The sequence below is a fragment of the Pecten maximus genome, chromosome 10, assembly GCF_902652985.1.
Source record: "Pecten maximus chromosome 10, xPecMax1.1, whole genome shotgun sequence".
NCBI lineage: Eukaryota > Metazoa > Mollusca > Bivalvia > Pectinida > Pectinidae > Pecten > Pecten maximus.
The window spans coordinates 18,777,343-18,795,729 of record NC_047024.1 but is presented as its reverse complement, the minus strand read 5'-3'; the positions used below and the strand labels follow the sequence as shown (position 1 = coordinate 18,795,729).

Genomic DNA, 18,387 nt, shown 5'->3' with positions numbered 1-18,387 from the left:
TCTAGGGTTAAAGTGTAGATACACCTGTCTAGGGTTAAAGTGTAGATACACCTGTCCAGGGTAAAAGTGTAGATACACCTGTCCGGGGTTAAAGTGTAGATACACCTGTCACAGGTAAAGTGTAGATACACCTGTCCAGGGTTAAAGTGTAGATACACCTGTCCAGGGTTAAAGTGTAGATACACCTGTCCGGGGTTAAAGTGTAGATACACCTGTCGCAGGTAAAGTGTAGATACACCTGTCCAGGGTTAAAGTGTAGATACATCTGTCCAGGGTTAAAGTGTAGATACACCTGTCCAGGATTAAGGTGTAGATACACCTGTCCGGGGTAAAGTGTAGATACACCTGTCCAGGGTAAAGTGTAGATACATCTGTCCAGGGTTAAAGTGTAGATACACCTGTCCAGGGTTAAAGTGTAGATACACCTGTCACATGTAAAGTGTAGATATACAGACCTGCCAACTACTACTATTTTATAGTAATCTTTACTATTTTGTGGTGGTCGTTACTCTTTTTTCTCTCGAAATAGTAGCAAATTACTCTTTTTGATGCAATAGATTTGGCAAGAATTGTTAAGAATTACTCTTTTTTTGCTCAAAAATGGGCCAAATTACTATTTTTGAATTTGAAAGGTTGGCAGGTCTGGATATACCTGTACATATACATATATCGAATTTCAAGGAATTAAATGTCATGACAGTTATTTATTTTATTGTTTACGTATTTCACATACATATTACCGGGGGTAAATAAAAAGTATTAAATTGTAATCCGGTTGTCGAGGGAAACAAAGATAAAACGTTTAACACAGCAATCTGTCCACATCGGCAAAAGGCTTGTATTGGCCTATGGTGTGTAGTCAATTTCTAGGTCACCTGGTCCGAAGGACCAAGATGAGCTTGTGCCATACCATGGAGTCCAGCGTCTGGTGTCCGTCTGTCCATCATCCTTCTGTCCATCAAGAATTATCTTCTTCCTCATAAACACTGATTGGAATCAAACAAAATTTGACTTGAAGCATCTCTAGCTGATTGACATTCAAAGTTGTACAAATGGTGGGGTTGACTCCCCAGGGGCCAAAACGGGTCAACTTCTTTGAATATATGCCTGATATTTGACCTGCAACACATATATACTTATGCGTCATTCTTGTTAGGTCATCTGACCCGAAGGGTCACGATGACCTATAGCCATCGTGCTTCATCCGTCGTCGTGCGCCGTGCGCCGTCCGTAAACTTTTCACATTTCAATCTTCTTCTCAAGTTCCACCAGTGGGATTAAGCTGAAACTTGCCAGAAATGATCCTGAGATGGTCCTGACCAAGTGTTGTTATTTTTCGGGTCGGTCCGAAATCCAAGATGGCCGCCATAGCCGCCATTTTGAAAACACATTTTAAACTTCTTCTCAAGTTCCAGCAGTGCTGTTGGGCTGACACTTGCCAGAAATGATCCTGAGATGATCCCGACCAAGTGTTGTTATTTTTCGGGTCGGTCCGAAATCCAAGATGGCCGCCATAGCCGCCATCTTGAAAAACACATTTTAAACTTCTTCTCAAGTTTCACCAGTGCTATTGAGCTGAAACTTGCCTGAAATGATCCTGATATGATGCCGACCAAGTGTTGTTACTTTTCGGGTCGGTCCGAAATCCAAGATGGCCGCCATAGCCGCCATCTTGAAAAACACATTTTAAACTTCTTCTCAAGTTCCACCAGTGCTATTGAGCTGAAACTTGCCTGAAATGATCCTGATATGATCCCGACCAAGTGTTGTTACTTTTCGGGTCGGTCCGAAATCCCAGATGGCCGCCATAGCCGCCATCTTGAAAAACACATTTTAAACTTCTTCTCAAGTTCCGCCATTGCTGTTGGGCTGAAACTTGCCAGAAATGATCCTGAGATGATCCCCACCAAGTGTTGTTATTTTTCGGGTCGGTCCGAAATCCCAGATGGCCGCCATAGCCGCCATCTTGAAAAACACATTTTAAACTTCTTCTCAAGTTCCACCAGTGCTATTGAGCTGAAACTTTCCTGAAATGATCCTGACATGATCCCGACCAAGTGTTGTTATTTTTCGGGTCGGTCCGAAATCCAAGATGGCCGTCATAGCCGCCATCTTGAAAAACACATTTTAAACTTCTTCTCAAGTTCTACCAGTGCTGTTGGGCTGAAACTTACCAGAAATGATCCTGAGATGATCCCCACCAAGTGTTGTTATTTTTCGGGTCGATCCGAAATCCAAGATGGCCGCCATAGCCGCCATCTTGAAAAACACATTTTAAACTTCTTCCCAAGTTCCACCAGTGCTGTTGGGCTGAAACTGGCCTGAAATGATCCTGATATGATCCCGACCAAGTGTTGTCGGTCCGAAATCCAAGATGGCCGCCATAGCCGCCATCTTGAAAAACACATTTTAAACTTCTTCTCAAGTTCCACCAGTGCTCTTGAGCTGAAACTTGCCTGAAATGTTCCTGAGATGAGTCCGACCAAGTGTTGTTATTTTTTGGATTGGTCTGAAATCAAAGATGGCCGCCATGTCCGCCATCTTGAAAAACACATTTTAAACTTCTTCTCCAGTTCCATTGGTGCCATTGAGCTGGAAATGGGTGAGGATGTCGAGGAAGGCGAGCCAACATAGTGTTGTTATTTATTTGGCCTCGTAAAAACTTTGACATGGCAGCAATGGCGGCCATTTTGTAACATGATTACGCAATCATGGTTTTCCTGAACAACACCTATTTCAAACTTCTTCTCAAATTCCACCGGTGGGATTCAGCTCTAACTTACCAGAAATGATCCTGAGATGGTCCTTACCAAGTGTTGTTATTTATCGGGTCGGTCAGAAATCCAAGATGGCCACCATGGCAGCCATCTTGAAAAACACATTTTAAACTTCTTCTTCTCCAGTTCCACTGGTGCCATTGAGCTGGAAATTGGCGAGGATGTTAAGGAAGGAGGGCCAACAAAGTGTTGTTATTTTTTCGGCCTCGTAAAAACTTTGACATGGCAGCAATGGTGGCCATTTTGTAACATGATTGCGCAATCATGGTTTTCCTGAACAACACCTATTTCAACCTTCTTCTCAAATTCCACCGGTGGGATTCAGCTCTAACTTACCAGATATTATCCTTAGATGGTCCAGACCAAGTGTTGTTATTTATTGGGTCGGTCAGAAATCCAAGATGGCCACCATGGCCAACAGTGCCACTATATACTTGCTAGAGAGAATACATACTACAATAATATAAGGGTTTTAATTTAGAGTCGGATGACCGTTAAGGCCCCTGGGCCTCTTGTTTCATATCTCATGAAACCAGGTGAGCATTACCACCCTCTTGGCATCTTGCTTCACATATAGCATCTCACTGGAAGGCAATTGTCGATTAATCTGCTCTTCAAGAAGTTGTTGTAATGGAAAATTGTATTGTTTAGAGGCAGTCTTTTGCCAGATTTTGAAATCAAATTAAACGGTGCATCAAGTCCGCATGACCTTTTGGTGGTAGACTGATTGTCGAGAACGATTAAGGAGCAGTGCATAATGTTATATAACTCCCAGTCATTAGAGTAAATGTCCTAGCTGACAAATGAAGTCCTTTGATCACATGTTATACGATCAATTATGTATGTAAGAAATATGTAAAGTAAGGTAAAACATGGCTCCGTTGTGATACCAAATGCATGTTGCAGCTTTATGTGCTTAGCCTGAATCGTAATTATGGTAATATCAGCACATTCACTGTATGTTAAAGGGGAATTCCTTCCTTTGAATAATGCGTAGGTCATCAAAATTAAAACTTACTGCAAAATATGAATTTTTCCGCGTAGTAAAGTTATAATCTTTACATTATTAAGGCAGTTTTACTCTCAAGATAAACCAAACTTCTTCGAGTATCAAGTCCTGAAAATTCTTAATTCAACCTGAAGTATCACTAATTACAGCAAAGACATGTGTACAGTATTTGTATACGATACGCACAGGCACAGACACTTATATAATCATTGTTCGGACATTGACTTCATCAATAGAAATTGTGTATGTTTCTGATGTCCGAGCGAAGGAATGCTCCTTTAATACCATCTTTACGGCATCTTCAATAATGGCGGGAGGTCAATCAGGCAACCAATACACAAGGAAGGACTTAGTCAGGAGAATCTTCTCCCACTAGTCACGAAATCTTATTAGACAATTGATTCATTTGCATAATTTATGCTATTAATAGCTGATGTGTGTCGCATGATCAATGATAAACTAATTGTAATCATCATTTGAATAGGATCTGCCGAGCCCTGATGTCCTGATCCTGATCAAAGCAAGTTGTGTCTTACTTGTGGTCAATACTCTACCAAGAATACTTAAGTGAATCCCTGAACAGTCTGGATCTATTGCTAATGGATGAAATGGCACTGTTCGAATTTGCATAATATTGTTAACTGATAGATACTTTTCATTGGTGAATGTTTCAGTTTCCCTGGTAATAGACCAGAAGAGGCTTCGTGTACTGTCTGTTTGTATACAATATCTCATTAAAGCTACTTCTCCTGAATGGATGTTTATAAAGAGACAGAACCTTTATTGGTAGGTGGAGCATGATCTATAGGTTAATCACAGATAGATTCTGGACTAGTGTGACATTCAAGATGACTGTCACATCTGAATCTTTTTAAAGCTACTTCTCCTGAATGCAAACTCATGATCTGATCAAGCACAGAGTCAGGACCATAGTAAATAGACCATTGTTTATAGATTTCCTTGAGAAAATATACGATGTGTGTTAGCAGTAATGCCCTTTTGGGAGTAGGTATCCATTTTGTTCTCGATTCATTGGCAGATCAATCAGGAACTTTTTTTAAAGAAATAGTATCCCGACTCTTAAGTCTGTTAAATAATTGACCCCTGGGGATTGAGGGATGGAATCTCAAAAGGAAACTGGTTGGTTCTTGACCTTTAGACTGAAGTATATCCCTGTCAATCAGTGTAGCATAGTTTTACTCACATACTACAGCCATGAAGTGATTTGTTGTTGTCTTGTGGTCTTGTGTGATGAAATGAACATAATATCTAGGTCAGTATTTGTCTGAAGGTCCATCCAGCATCACTTTTCCCCTTTAAACTCCTTTAAATAACCAAGAGGCCCTGGTAGATCATGCTTTCTGGCCAATAACATCATGGGAAGAAATGCTACAATTTTTTTTTTTTTTCAAATGAACAACCTTGACTTGCCCATACCGAAAAAAGGTACAAAAAAGTTATACTTTTTTAGGTACAAAAAAGTTATAACTTTTGCTGCTAGATTGGAACCATGTTTAAACAGCGGTTCCAATCTAGTACTAAAAAGTTATAACTTTTGATAACTTTTCTGTACCTAAAAAAAGTTATAACTTTTATTAGGTACAAAAAAGGTATAAAAAAGGTACAAAAAAGGTATAAAAAAGTTACATTTCACACAAAAATAGGTATAATTTAGGTACTATAAAGTTAAAAAAAAGTTATAACTTTTTCTAGGTACTAAAAAGGTACAGAAAAGGTATGAAAAAGGTACAAAAAAGTTATAACTTTTTCTAGGTACTAAAAAGGTACAGAAAAGGTATGAAAAAGGTACAAAAAAGTTATAACTTTTTCTAGGTACTAAAAAGTTAAAAAAAAGTTATAACTTTTTCTAGGTACTATAAAGGTATGAAAAAGGTACAAAAAAGTTATAACTTTTTCTAGGTACTAAAAAGTTACAAAAAAGGTACTAAAAAGGTATGAAAAAGGTACTGAAAAGGTACAAAAAAGGTATAGAAAAGTTACAGAAAAAGTATGGAAAAGGTACAGAAAAATATAAAAAGATTTTGCTTCAGAATGTTTTTTTATCCAGAAATATACTTATTAAATACATGTCATCTAGACCAATGAATTACTATTCATAAAAACATCACGGAAATCTCCTTTCACTTTGCACATTTTCTTGAAAGACTAACAAAAGCACTATTTTTCGTCCTCATGGAAAGCTTTATTTCGAATAACAGATTCCTTCCATGGATGAACGCAGCAGTCATGTACTATTACACTGTCACACTCCTGCTCCTGTACAAGGCATTATCCACTATGTTTCTTTAGTATATATTATAACTATCGTTTAATGTAAACATAAAACCAACATGTCATCAAGAATTAAGTATTTTTACTGCATAACACAGCACTCTAACTGGACTGTTATTAATACACATTGTATTGTATACTATATAAAATGTGTAATTAGCTGTTTGAGGCATTGTTACACAGGAAAGAAAAAAGTCTGAAATAATGTAAATGTTCCTCTTCTGGGATCCTTTCCTTGAGATTTGACTGACAATACTGCAAGAACACTGATTTTTCCAGGAGCTGATCAGGGTTCTTCTTGGGATTGACACTCTATAGTCCATCAAAAAGAAAAGAAAACAAAACAGTTAGTGATCTATTTACATATTGTAACTCTGGTTTCGGTGTAATAACTTAATAACTAGGACAGGCTGAGAGTTAATTGGGTTATTATAATTTATTAACTAGAACACTGAAAATTTAAAGGACCCCATCAATTTCATCATGAGGCAATAAATAATATATATCTCCCATAATCATCAAGAACCCATCTGCCTAAATCACCGAGTAATATTGGTTGGAATTATATTAAAACAAAATCTGACCTTGGCCTTTGACCAAGTGACCTTGACCTTTGGTCAGTTGACTCCATGCATTATTATAATGTTTAATTCTGACCAACTTTGCTTTAGCCTTGAAACAAAATATTTAATCAGTGAAAAAACGCAAAATTTGACCTTGACCTTGTCAGTTTACACCTAGTTTAATTCCAACTAAATTTGCTTCATCATGCCAAAACAAAATATTGATGAAAAGAAAAAAAAATTACCTTGACCTTTCAATCTAATGACCTTCATGAGCTTTGACCCTGGGTTTTGACATAATTTTGCGAACTGTACCTGGCCCATTTCGTGTAAATTTGTCAATAAATTCTAGAATTATTAGACAGCAGCAAAATTAGAGGGCTGGGAGACAGAGGTAATTACTATAGGCTAACAAACACAACTTATCATGTCAAATCAAAAAGAAGATACCCCCAGAGATATCATGTAATTGTATGATTATTATATAAATATCAAGTTTATATACCTGGTATATCATATATACAAGACTGTTCTTTAGCCTAAGAAGGAAGAGAAAAGTGATTCCCAAATAAGGAATCACTTTTCTCTTCTTCTAGATCTTATTAATTTGAAAGCAGAAGCCTAAAATGTTTCTTTTGAATAAGATCCATAAATAACTTTCTGAGAAACTTCAAAATTATAAAATTCAAAATGACAGCCTGTAAGCCATCTTGCATTGCATACAAGCTAATATATTGGGGGCGGGGATGATCAACTTAAAAGGGAAACTGATGGTGAAAGTAATCAATGTGTGTTAATTCAGCAATAAAACATTTTAAATGAATTCACATAAAATAAAAGAAGAAAGATTCTTCTCAAATTTTCCAATGGTCTATGTATAATAAATAAAATGTGCTAAAATTGTATATAGATTTTACTTTGTAGATCTATTTTAAATACTTTGACAAATTTTCAATTAGGACTTTATTTTATTGGATTTCCTTGAAATTTCACGCACACAACAAGTAACAATCCCTCTCATTTCTATATATATTTAATTTACCGTAGCCGATTCCGTAGATATCAATTGCGTGTTAATTACATTTAAAAAAAAATAGTGTTGTGCGTATAATTAGGAATAAAGAACAAAATGTTCACACTTACCATAAATTATGGTGCATATATTCGTCTATTTCAGTAAAAAATAGTAACAAATGTACGGGAAAACATGAAAAAAATTATCAGGTAAAAAAACTGACGAATTATTGCCTACACCCCAATATATAGTGTATCGAATTTCAAGAAAATCCATTGAAAAACGAAGTATATTGTATATACTTTGGGACGTTCATACCAAACGCCATAAACGAAAAACGTGTATGGCCACATATATGTGTGAATCCATTTTAAATATATCATAATATTGACCCTGAATGTGAAGGTGAAGGATTAAAAAATAATCACTTGGCAAGCAAATTAAACTTACGATTGAAAGATGCAACATTTATAAATCGGCTGTGCGTAGGGGGCGGGTGGTCCGAGGATCATGAATGCTGGTGAATTTAGTCCTGAAACATGAAGTATTTCATATGAACATATTCACTCAATGTTGTTAAATGTATGACGATCGCGAGAGCGACAAAATCTGCGATTCGAAGACAAATTAGAACATAACTTACCCTGATTTCATGTTGTCCGATAATTCAGTGTTTGCCGGTGAAAGGGGTATCATAAGTCGCCAAAAGCTAGACAAAATTTGATATTCTGTTCCCAGTTTGTCGATTGTATTCCGTGAGTGGGGAAATTAAATGTCGCCAATATATACTGTATATATAACGTGATTTTGTTCTAGGCCTAAGCTGTCATCACGTTTCCGTCAACAAACAAAATGGCCGCCACTTGTAATACAAATCTCCCGCTAAACTGAAGGGAGCGCCGCCTGGCGGTGGGTATACATGTGTACAGTAGGGCCAAGTGAACGAAGAAGAAAAATGTCGAATAAAGTTGTTAGGCCGCCTACGATATCATGAGAAATCCTATCGATATTATTATATATATATATTTTAGTTGTTGTTATATATTTTTATTTAATTATTATTATGATTACTGCAACATCGTACTCTTTCACAGTGCACATGATGGCACACATGCATAAGTGTCTGTACAGAGAAACTAACGTGTCATATGTTCGGTTATATTCTTGATACCGATAATATTGTGCACAGGTGAGATACCCAGGTAAACTGGCCAATGCAACAAATCATAGGCAGTCAGGCATGACAACGATGTAACTAATTAATTAACGCCCCAGGACACCGCTATGTCAGCAGGTGAACTGGACACTCCTCAGGTACACAGGTATTTACAAAATTCAATGAGTTCGGTACAGTAGACTGCCGCTAATTATATTCTAATTGATGCCCCGAGGATGAGGTCTTCGGTGATCAGCTTGTGTCTGACGGGGTCGGTTAACTTTTGGTGCGTGGTCCCACTTTTCGTGAGGTAGCCTACACACATGATGTGCACGTTTCAGTAACAGCACTAGGCTACTGTAATGCTACGAGATCAATTCTCCTGCAGATGTCCTTTGTGAATAATCTGACGATCTGGCTTATAGATATGTGACCAATTGATTGTTTTGTTTTATGTGTTCACTGACAAAACATCGTGTGCGCTGTTTTCAGATTAAAATGTTTATTGCAATTTACGTCATATCGAGATCATAAAAACGCTTTACTTATATGGAGTTAAATCAAAGCGTCTGAGAGTTTGGACGATCAAAATGACACAAGTGTTACACACGTGTGTTTGTTTACCGCTGGAGTTTGTGTCCAATGCGGCATAATTGTGCATGCTACTACAAGATTTAATGTCAAAAGCGCAAACATCCAGAAAATATGCGATGTACTGACAAAGACCATGCTATATTAATCCCATTGGGATGAATGAAGCTTGGGTTTTCCGGAAAATATTTTTGTGGGTGAGCGACCCATCGTCCCACGTGAAGTAAATTATATCATCATGTTCTATGTACGTACGTTTATGAACGTCTGTGTTGGGATTAACGAACTGCTTATCTTTTATAACAACTGAGTTTGTTCATGTCGTGACTTATCAATGCTAAGTTGTAATTATTCACGTCCTCTGAGCAATGATTGGTCCTCTGAGATAAAAAGATAAACTAAAAACTGCCCCCCCCCCCCAAAAAAAAACCGCATTTCAAGGGTGTGAATATTGTACTAAAAATGCAATAAATTAAAAGTGAATACCTTTTTAGCCCACCATCATCAGATGGTGGGCTATTCAAATCGCCCTGCGTCCGTGGTCCGTGGTCCGTCCGTAAACAATTCTTGTTATCGCTATTTCTGAGAAAGTACTGAAGGGATCTTTCTCAAATTTCATATGTAGGTTCTCCTTGGTGCCTAGTTATGCATATTGCATTTTGGGACCGATCGGGAAACAAGATGGCCGACAGGCAGCCATCTTGGATTTTGACAATTGAAGTTTGGTATCGCTATTTCTGAGAAAGTACTAAAGGGATCTTTCTCAAATTTCATATGTAGGTTCCCCTTGGTGCCTAGTTATGCATATTACATTTTGGGACCGATCGGAAAACAACATGGCCGACAGGCAGCCATCTTGGATTTTGACAATTGAAGTTTGGTATCGCTATTTCTGAGAAAGTACTGAAGGGATCTTTCTCAATTTTCATATGTAGGTTCTCCTTGGTCCGTCGTATTGCATTTTTGGACCAATCTGAAAACATTGTCGACAGACAACCATTATAGCCAAATCTCAAATTTCATATATAAGTTTCCCTTGTTTAAAAAGCACTGGAGGGATGTTTCTCAATTTATACAGATTAGTAAGAGGAAGGGAAAAAAAGAGAAAAGATCAATCTAACATGGAACCTATGAAGATCATTCAATGGTGGGCGCCAAGATCCCTCTAGGATCTCTTGTTTAATTTTAAATCTATATGTATGTTATTTATCAAAATATTTTTGATGCCTCTCTGGAATGAAAAATTTATCTATGCATGGACAATTCAACACACATTTCGGATTCCAATCACCTGTTACCTAGCTTACCTGTCGTTGAGGTCTTCTAAAGGCGATTCGCCTCTCTGACCCATCACAAATTCCCTACAGTTCACTGATAATTGTATTTTAATCAATTGTATGTACATTATTAAATTAAGATTTCCATTTAAATGAGGATTGGGCTTATATTGATTGAATTACCTGTAATAGAATTTCACTGTCACTGTCTTGTATAATTATTTGTGATTACATTTACAGTAATTATTATGTGTCATAAGGAAACATAAGATTTATTTAGTAATCTTATGGTTGTCCAGAAAAGATACAGACAAGTTTTGCTAAAAATAATCAGTCTTTTAAGATGTTGTAAATTTTTCTAAGTCCAGAAAAGGTACAAAAAAGTTATACCCGAAATTTTCAAAGTCCAGAAAAGGTACAAAAAAGTTATACATGCAATTTTCTAAGTCCAGCAAAGTTTTGCTAAAATTAATCAATCTTTTCAGATGTTGTAAATATTTTCTAAGTCCAGAAAAGGTACAAAAAAGGTATACCTCAAATTTTCAAAGTCCAGAAAAGGTACAAAAAAGTTATACATGCAATTTTCTAAGTCCAGAAAAGGTACAAAAAAGTTATACCTGAAATTTTCTAAGTCTAGAAAGGTACAAAAAAGTTATACCTCAAATTTTCAAAGTCCAGAAAAGTTACACAAAGTTATACATGAAATTTTCTAAGTCCAGAAAAGGTACAAAAAAGTTATACCTGAAATTTTCTAAGTCTAGAAAGGTACAAAAAAGTTACATCTAAAATTGTCTAAGTCCAAAAAAGTTATCAAAAGTTACATTCATAAATTCTAAGTTTTCAAAAAGGTACAAAAAAGTTATAACTTTTCTGTACCTTTTGAAAAAGGTACAGAAAAGGTACTAAAAAGGTACTAAAAAGTTATAACTTTTTATACCTTTTTTTGGTATGGGTGCTTTCAAAGTCAGAGGGGTCAAATTTGTTTAAATCTTTTAATAAGTTATTCTATTTAACTAGATAAATGGCCCATGATTTGGGGCCAGTAGCAGTAGGAAATGAAATGTAAAATTTGGTCAAATGAAACAACTTCTCATCATATTGGAATGAAAAGATATCCAGCTTGGCATCAAGATCAACTTCAAAGTTCCATTAGTACTACAGGTGAAGGATACAGGCCCACTAGGCCTGTTGTCATTTCCTGGTTCCCCTTAGTTCCAAGTTGTGCCAGTAAAATTTATTTATTTGATCAGAAAAACAAAATGGCGAACGGACAGCCATCTTGGATTTTGAGAATTGAGGTTTGTGATCACTATCTCTCAAAAACCTCAAACTGCATTTGTAGGTTCCCTTGGTTCCAAGTTGTGCAAATCAATTTTTTTCTCTGATCAGAAAAACAAAATGGCAGACAGGTGGCCATTTTGGATTTTGAGGATTGAAATTTGTTATCGCTATTTCTTGAAAAGTACTGGAGGGATGTTTGTCAAACTTCACATGTTGGTTCCACATGTTATCAGATTAGTAAGAGGGGGGAAAAAAGAAGAGAAAAGAGAAAAGATCAGTCTGACATAGAACCCAAAAAAGATCATTCAAGAGGGTGGGCGCCAGAAGAGCCCTCTGGGATCTCTTGTTTTCAGTTTCATATTTCATCCAATTAAAATTGATTGAAATCAATGATATGTGTAATCTATTAGTGATATATTTCTGGTGTATTTGCTTTAGTCTAGCTCCTGGATAATTGGCATTATTTTTCTTACTTTATTGGAATAAATAAAAAGCCACTCAACAAAATATATATAGCCTTTTAAGGTGATAGGACTGATGATGGTAATTTTGATGTCTGTGTGTATGAGTTGAGATAAATGACACCACTACAGTCTCGACACACTGCGAACAAATGAACACCGACTCCCAGCACTAATCTCCGGGGCTTTCTTGTCTATATTTGTTCCGTAGATGACATTATTGGGCAGAATTTGTCAGGCTCACAAATTACTGCCTCTGGGTTTTTTTTAGATGCCCTTTCAGCATTTTCACACAGATATTGGGAAATAATAAATTCCTTTAAAAGGTTTGTTCTGCCTTTTTCTTTCCAGTCTAGCAATTTGCTGAACAACAACATTGATTATGTTTAGGAAAGTCAGACAACTGATGGAAAACCTGATTTGTGTGTAAGATTGTCAGTTTTATAAATATTGTACAAATGTTTTTGTTTTTCTTACATAATGTAAATATATTCAGGGCAAGGAACACCCAGGTCCAATGGCCTGGGGCAGCCTATTTGATCTGTTAGCAAGTACATATTTGTGACTAATTTCCCAATCGACAAGAGCAATATTTCTTGTAATTTTTCATTTTCCTTGTGAGTAATTTAAGATACTACAAATTCACTTTAACCAGACCACTACATGAATGTTTACCTTTCTACAAGTACTTTTGAACCCAATCTTGCCCATAGGACTAGTGTAGCTGTAATCTGTCTTCCTGCCCAGGACTATTTGGGAGCGGTATAAATATTGAAAACCTAGTTTGAAACATTGGATTGTTGGTATGTGATTTTTAGGTCATTTGATCTGAATAGTCAGGATTCCAGACCTTAAACACATTGATTTTCATCAGTCGTCATGTGCCATGGGTAAACTTTTACAAATTTTAACCAGATTCGGTCTTAAAAGTCATTGGCAGAGGACTCATAATTTATATAAATGAGGCTGGAGACAGAATGGAAGAGGCCCAAAAGGAGAATTTAGCTGAGATTCTTTACCCTAGTTGCTCTGGATGTCATGCGATGGCCGGTGTCATGCATAATATGTACCCCCCTACCAAAAGGTATCCGGATACTTTTTATTCCTGCATAAAACGTACCCCCCTTGCATAAAAAGTACCCCCCTACCAAAAACTTTTAATTTTGACTTTATCAATCTGAAATTGTGAAGATATGATAAGAGGACCCAGGGGATGTCATTTTCAATGTTTCTCACCCCCATCCCACCCAAGGGCCGAAAAAAATGAATTTTTTTTTTTTTGCTCAAACTTCCAAATATGACTTGGGATCAACATTGGAAACCTTCATATGCATAGAAAAGACATCTCGCAACTTCCCCACCCCCTGGGATGGGGTGAGAAACATTGAAAATGATGTCCTCTGGTTCCTCTTATCATATCTTCACAATTTCAGATTGATAAAGTACATTTTATGCAGGGGAATAAAAAGTATCCGGGGTGTGTGGAAGTTATGAGATGTCTTTTCTATGCATATGAAGGTTTCCAATGTTGATCCCAAGTCATATTTGGAAGTTTGAGCAAAAAAAATATTTTTTTTTTGGCCCTGGGGTGGGGATTTGGTGGGATGGGGTCAGAAACATTGTAAACGACCACCACCCCCCCATCCCCCTGTGTCCTCTTATCATATCTTTATAATTTCAGATTGATAAAGTCAAAATTAAAGATTTTTTATAGGGGGGTACTTTTTATGCAAGGGGGGTACGTTTTGGTAGGGGTATAAAAAGTATCCGGGTACTTTTTATGCAGAATAAAAAGTATCATTTTTGGAAGTTTGAGCAAAACAAAAATTTTTTATGCAGAATAAAAAGTATCCGGATACTTATTATGCAGGAGGTACATATTATGCATGACACCTGTCCTCCTGTATGTTTTTCAGTGAGGTAGCCACCAACTGCTACAAGGAGAACCGCCTGAAAATGACCCTAACTGTTCACAGGATGGATGATAATTCCATATATCCTTTTAAGAGGTAGTCACCAATAACTACAAGGAAAACCTGCCTGTTATGACCGTGGCTGTTCACAGGATGATAACTCCATATATTCTTCAAAGAGGTAGTCACCAACTACTACAATGAGACTCTGCCTCAAAATGATCCTGGCTGCTCACAGGATGATAATTCCATATATTCTTCAAAGAGGTAGTCACCAACTACTATAAGGAGAATCTGCCTCAAAATGACCCTGGTTCAGTTCACAGGCTGATAATTCCATATATTCTTCAAAGAGGTAATCACCAACTACTACAAGGAGAATCTGCCTCAAAATGACCCTTGCTGTTCACAGGATGATAATTCCATATATTCTTCAAAGAGGTAGTCACCAACTACTACAAGGAAAACCTGACTCAAAATTACCCTTGCAGTTCACAGGGTGACAATCCCAGCAAACAAACAAAAAAAGACACAAACAAATCCTAATGTTCTTGTTTCAGCTTTAAGGCTCCTAATTGAGAAAGACATATTTCCTACTGGGTGAGAAGCTCATAGTCATCTTTGATTAGTGTTTGCTTGAAAACATCTGCTGCTCTGTGTTTAAAATTTTGAAAAGTGACAAATCACAGGAGTTGCTCTCTAAAAACAATTTCATTGAAAGTTAACTAGGTTGGCTCCAAAGGGATATTTGATGCTGGCTATCTTTCTTTACGAATATCTGATTAAACATTTTTTCCTCAAATTAGGCGCTTTTTGTTTTTAAAGAATGAAGATCTTGGTTTATATATGTCCTACATGACAATGCTTTGTTGTGGTGGACTTTTGACCTTTCACTTATTTTATTTCCAAATAGATCCTAATTGATATATTCTGTACATTCCCTATGTACAGGTGACAGGAAGCAATGAAACAATAAAGTACTAGTTCCTTTATTCTAACAATGGATGATATGTAATGGTTATTGTCTCTCGGAGTGATGGTAAGAAATCAAATTATTGGACTGCATGACAAATCCATTTCGTAGCACAGCGTGTTAGATTTGTTAACGGCCATATTTCCACAGCAGTCAAAATCTGCCACTCTCGCGGCAGCTCCTAATGACAAGAGACTTCCCAATTCTCTTAGGGATGTGACAGTTTGAGGATATTATCGTTAATTTTAGAACAGAAATGTGATCATTTAAGGTTTTTTTTTCCTTGTGTGGTTTTGATTGGAAATTTTATTGTAAATGAGGAGTTGGCAGAAGACGGGCCTCTAGTTTTTGAATCTCTATAAAAATGAAGAATTTTTTTTTAGCATGATTAAATCCCTGGTCCGCTCAAATTGCTGGAAAAATGACTACCATTTCAATAGTTTTGCATACCTGCTTTTAGGGCTGTAACGATACTTTCCCTCACGATACGATACACATCTCGATACAGGACCCACGATACGATATGTATCTCGATACATCAAATGATTTCACAAAATTACAAAACAATAAGACAATTTTTGCTTTCCAGATTTTAATGTTTTAATTTGTTTAGATCTTTAAACATGCATATTTTTTTTGAGAAAGATCAATTTGTCTACATCTTCAGGAGCAAGGCAGCTGCGTTGACTGGTCACTATGTCTCCAGCTGTGGAGAACACGTTCACTTGGAACACTAGTTCCAGGGACTGTCAGATAATACTGAACAATATTGGACAGCATAGGGTATCTATAACCATTTTCACACCACCATTTCAAGGGATTGCAGTCAAGTGGAGGAGTGGGTTCACTGAAATAACCCCGCACTTCAGCATTGGCAATATCTAAAGGGGTTTTATTTGCTGGTTCAGTTCCAGTAATAAAAACATCACCTAACAAGTTTTTGATTGTTGAACCTGTTCCAGACTGTCCAGACTCCTTGGATGAAGATGACTGTGAAGTACTTGTAGTCTCAGGTGTAGGTGGCAGCTGATCTAGAGTTGGCAGTTGGGGCTGTGTCTCAAGACTTGGACCAGGTTCTGGGTCATCATCAACTGGCTCAGTTTTGATATGTTGCTGGACATGACCCTAAAAGTAGAAGTTAGATAAATTGTGTAATGATTTAATGAAAAGTTAATATACATGTGTATCACTGTATATATTCATTATATTGTGTGTTCATGTGTCATTAATGTAAATTCAATAAAATCATCTTTGTCAAAACTTGTGCAAAAATTAAATTGTTTTGTATTCTGACCAAATGTCTAAGAAGAATGTTCATTTGAATTTAAATAATTAATATTTAATTGAATACCAACCTGAGTTAACACCTTCTGAATGATCACATCATGTAGTTCCTGTCTGTGAATGTCATCCAGCTGAGGGAGTGATTTGAACCTAGGGTCGACTGCTGAACTAATGACCAGAAACTGTTCAATTTCAGGATCCTTATACCTGGACATCATGTCTTGTTTTATAGCCACTTTCAACTGTCGGATAAGAGAAGATTCTGTGCCAACCAATTCCATGGATTTCAAAATCTTGTACTTCATGGGATAAATCAGGGAGACTGTTGGCTGTTTTTCATCACATAGCACTGTTGTAATGTCTTTCATGTCTTTCAGAATAGAAACAGCATCCTCAAGATTTGTAATGTCCTCTTCTCTTAGTGTGTCAAGATCCTTGATATTTTTCCTTACATCCCCACTCATTAAAGTAGCAGTTATAGCAGGCTGTTGTTCCAGATATCTAACCATCATGTCATAGCTACTGTTCCAGCACGTAGCAACATCAATAATAAGTTTGTGATGTGGAAGTTTCAAGAGATCTTGTTTGGTTTTTAGCAAACTGTTAGCCACTGAACTTCGATGAAAGAATGCAACAATCCTTTTCACCCTACTTAAAAGAGTCTTCATTGATGCTACACCCAAGCCTCTTTGTGTAGCAAGGTTAACTGTGTGGGCAAAACATTTGATGTTGGGGCCTAGTCCAGCAGCTTTAACAGCTCCATCCATGTTGCTTGCATTGTCAGTAACAACAGGTACCTGTCCATTTAATCTTGTCAAACCCCACTCAACAATAGCACCAGAGAGAACTGCGCCTACATTGACAGCTGTAGGTGACTCATGTATTATCCTTGTTTGTAGAACACGACTACAGAGCATCCAGTTTTTATTTAGGTAATGAGCCGTTATTGTTATGTAACTCTCCACTGCCCGTGACGTCCACCCATCAGTTGTTATAGCTACGTAACTAGTATTTGCAAGTTCATTCAGTACATCCAATTTTGTTTCCTCATACAACTGAGGAATGAGTTTTTCACTGAAATGTGGTCTGGACGGAATCTTATACTTTGGTTCCAGAGTGTTAACCATCGCTTGGAAACCTACATTTTCTACAATCGAATATGGCCTCATATCAACGGCAATGAATTTCCCGATTGACTTCGTAGTTGCTGCTGCTCTGTCACTATTGAATCGTAATGGCTTTGATAAAACATCACTTATCTTAAGTTGTTGCGATTTCCGTGTTAAACCCGATGCGTCGTCAGTTTTTCGTTTAGCTGAACTGCCGGTCTCCGGCAAGATTACATCAGGATGATGCCGTTTCAGATGGGTATTCATGTTTGTTGTGGCTCCCGTGTACTTTGTCATGTAATCACAGAGCCTACAAACTGCAACGTGTCTGTTTACTGCTTCTTTCCCGTCAACCGTTTCGTACGGAAATCCAAATTGTCGCCAAACGGGCGACTTCAATGTTGCAGGTGGCGAGGCAAGTTTCCTCCTCTCGGCCATGTTGCTTTTTGTAGTAGAGTTAGAGAGCGCGCAAAGGGCGACAACTCGTTAACTCAGGTAATTAAGGTATCGCGATACTAAGTGTACATATCGTGTATCGTATCGCGGTTATGTACGATGGCATTTATCGTAGTATTTATATATCGTTACAGCCCTACCTGCTTTCAACTTCTTATTAAGTTGTCAGAATTACCATGACTTATATCTAAATAAATATGCCGCGAAAACCCTAAAAGACTTCTGCTGAT

The 18,387-nt window shown here is 37.1% G+C and overlaps 1 protein-coding gene and 1 long non-coding RNA gene across 2 annotated transcripts; both read right to left on the bottom strand.

Moving 5' to 3' along the window:
• Positions 1 to 6,240: 6,240 nt before the first annotated feature.
• LOC117336746 lies at positions 6,241 to 8,528 on the bottom strand. Its single transcript, XR_004534645.1, has 3 exons — positions 8,300 to 8,528; positions 8,107 to 8,188; positions 6,241 to 6,390 (listed from the first exon to the last, which is right to left on the bottom strand). It is a non-coding gene; the product is annotated as an uncharacterized LOC117336746 (long non-coding RNA).
• A 7,443-nt stretch (positions 8,529 to 15,971) lies between these two features.
• Positions 15,972 to 18,139, bottom strand: LOC117336561 (zinc finger BED domain-containing protein 1-like). Its single transcript, XM_033897172.1, has 2 exons — positions 16,664 to 18,139; positions 15,972 to 16,433 (listed from the first exon to the last, which is right to left on the bottom strand). The coding sequence occupies exons 1-2, from the start codon at positions 18,137 to 18,139 to the stop codon at positions 15,972 to 15,974; spliced, it is 1,938 nt and encodes a 645-aa protein (XP_033753063.1).
• Between the last annotated feature and the right edge of the window lie 248 nt (positions 18,140 to 18,387).

Coding starts and splice junctions, on each gene's coding strand:
- LOC117336561 (XM_033897172.1), bottom strand. CDS start 18,139: ATGGCCGAGAGGAGGAAACTTGCCTCGCCACCTGCAACATTGAAGTCG. Junction 16,434..16,663: donor TTCAGAAGGTGTTAACTCAG/GTTGGTATTCAA, acceptor TTCTACTTTTAG/GGTCATGTCCAGCAACATAT.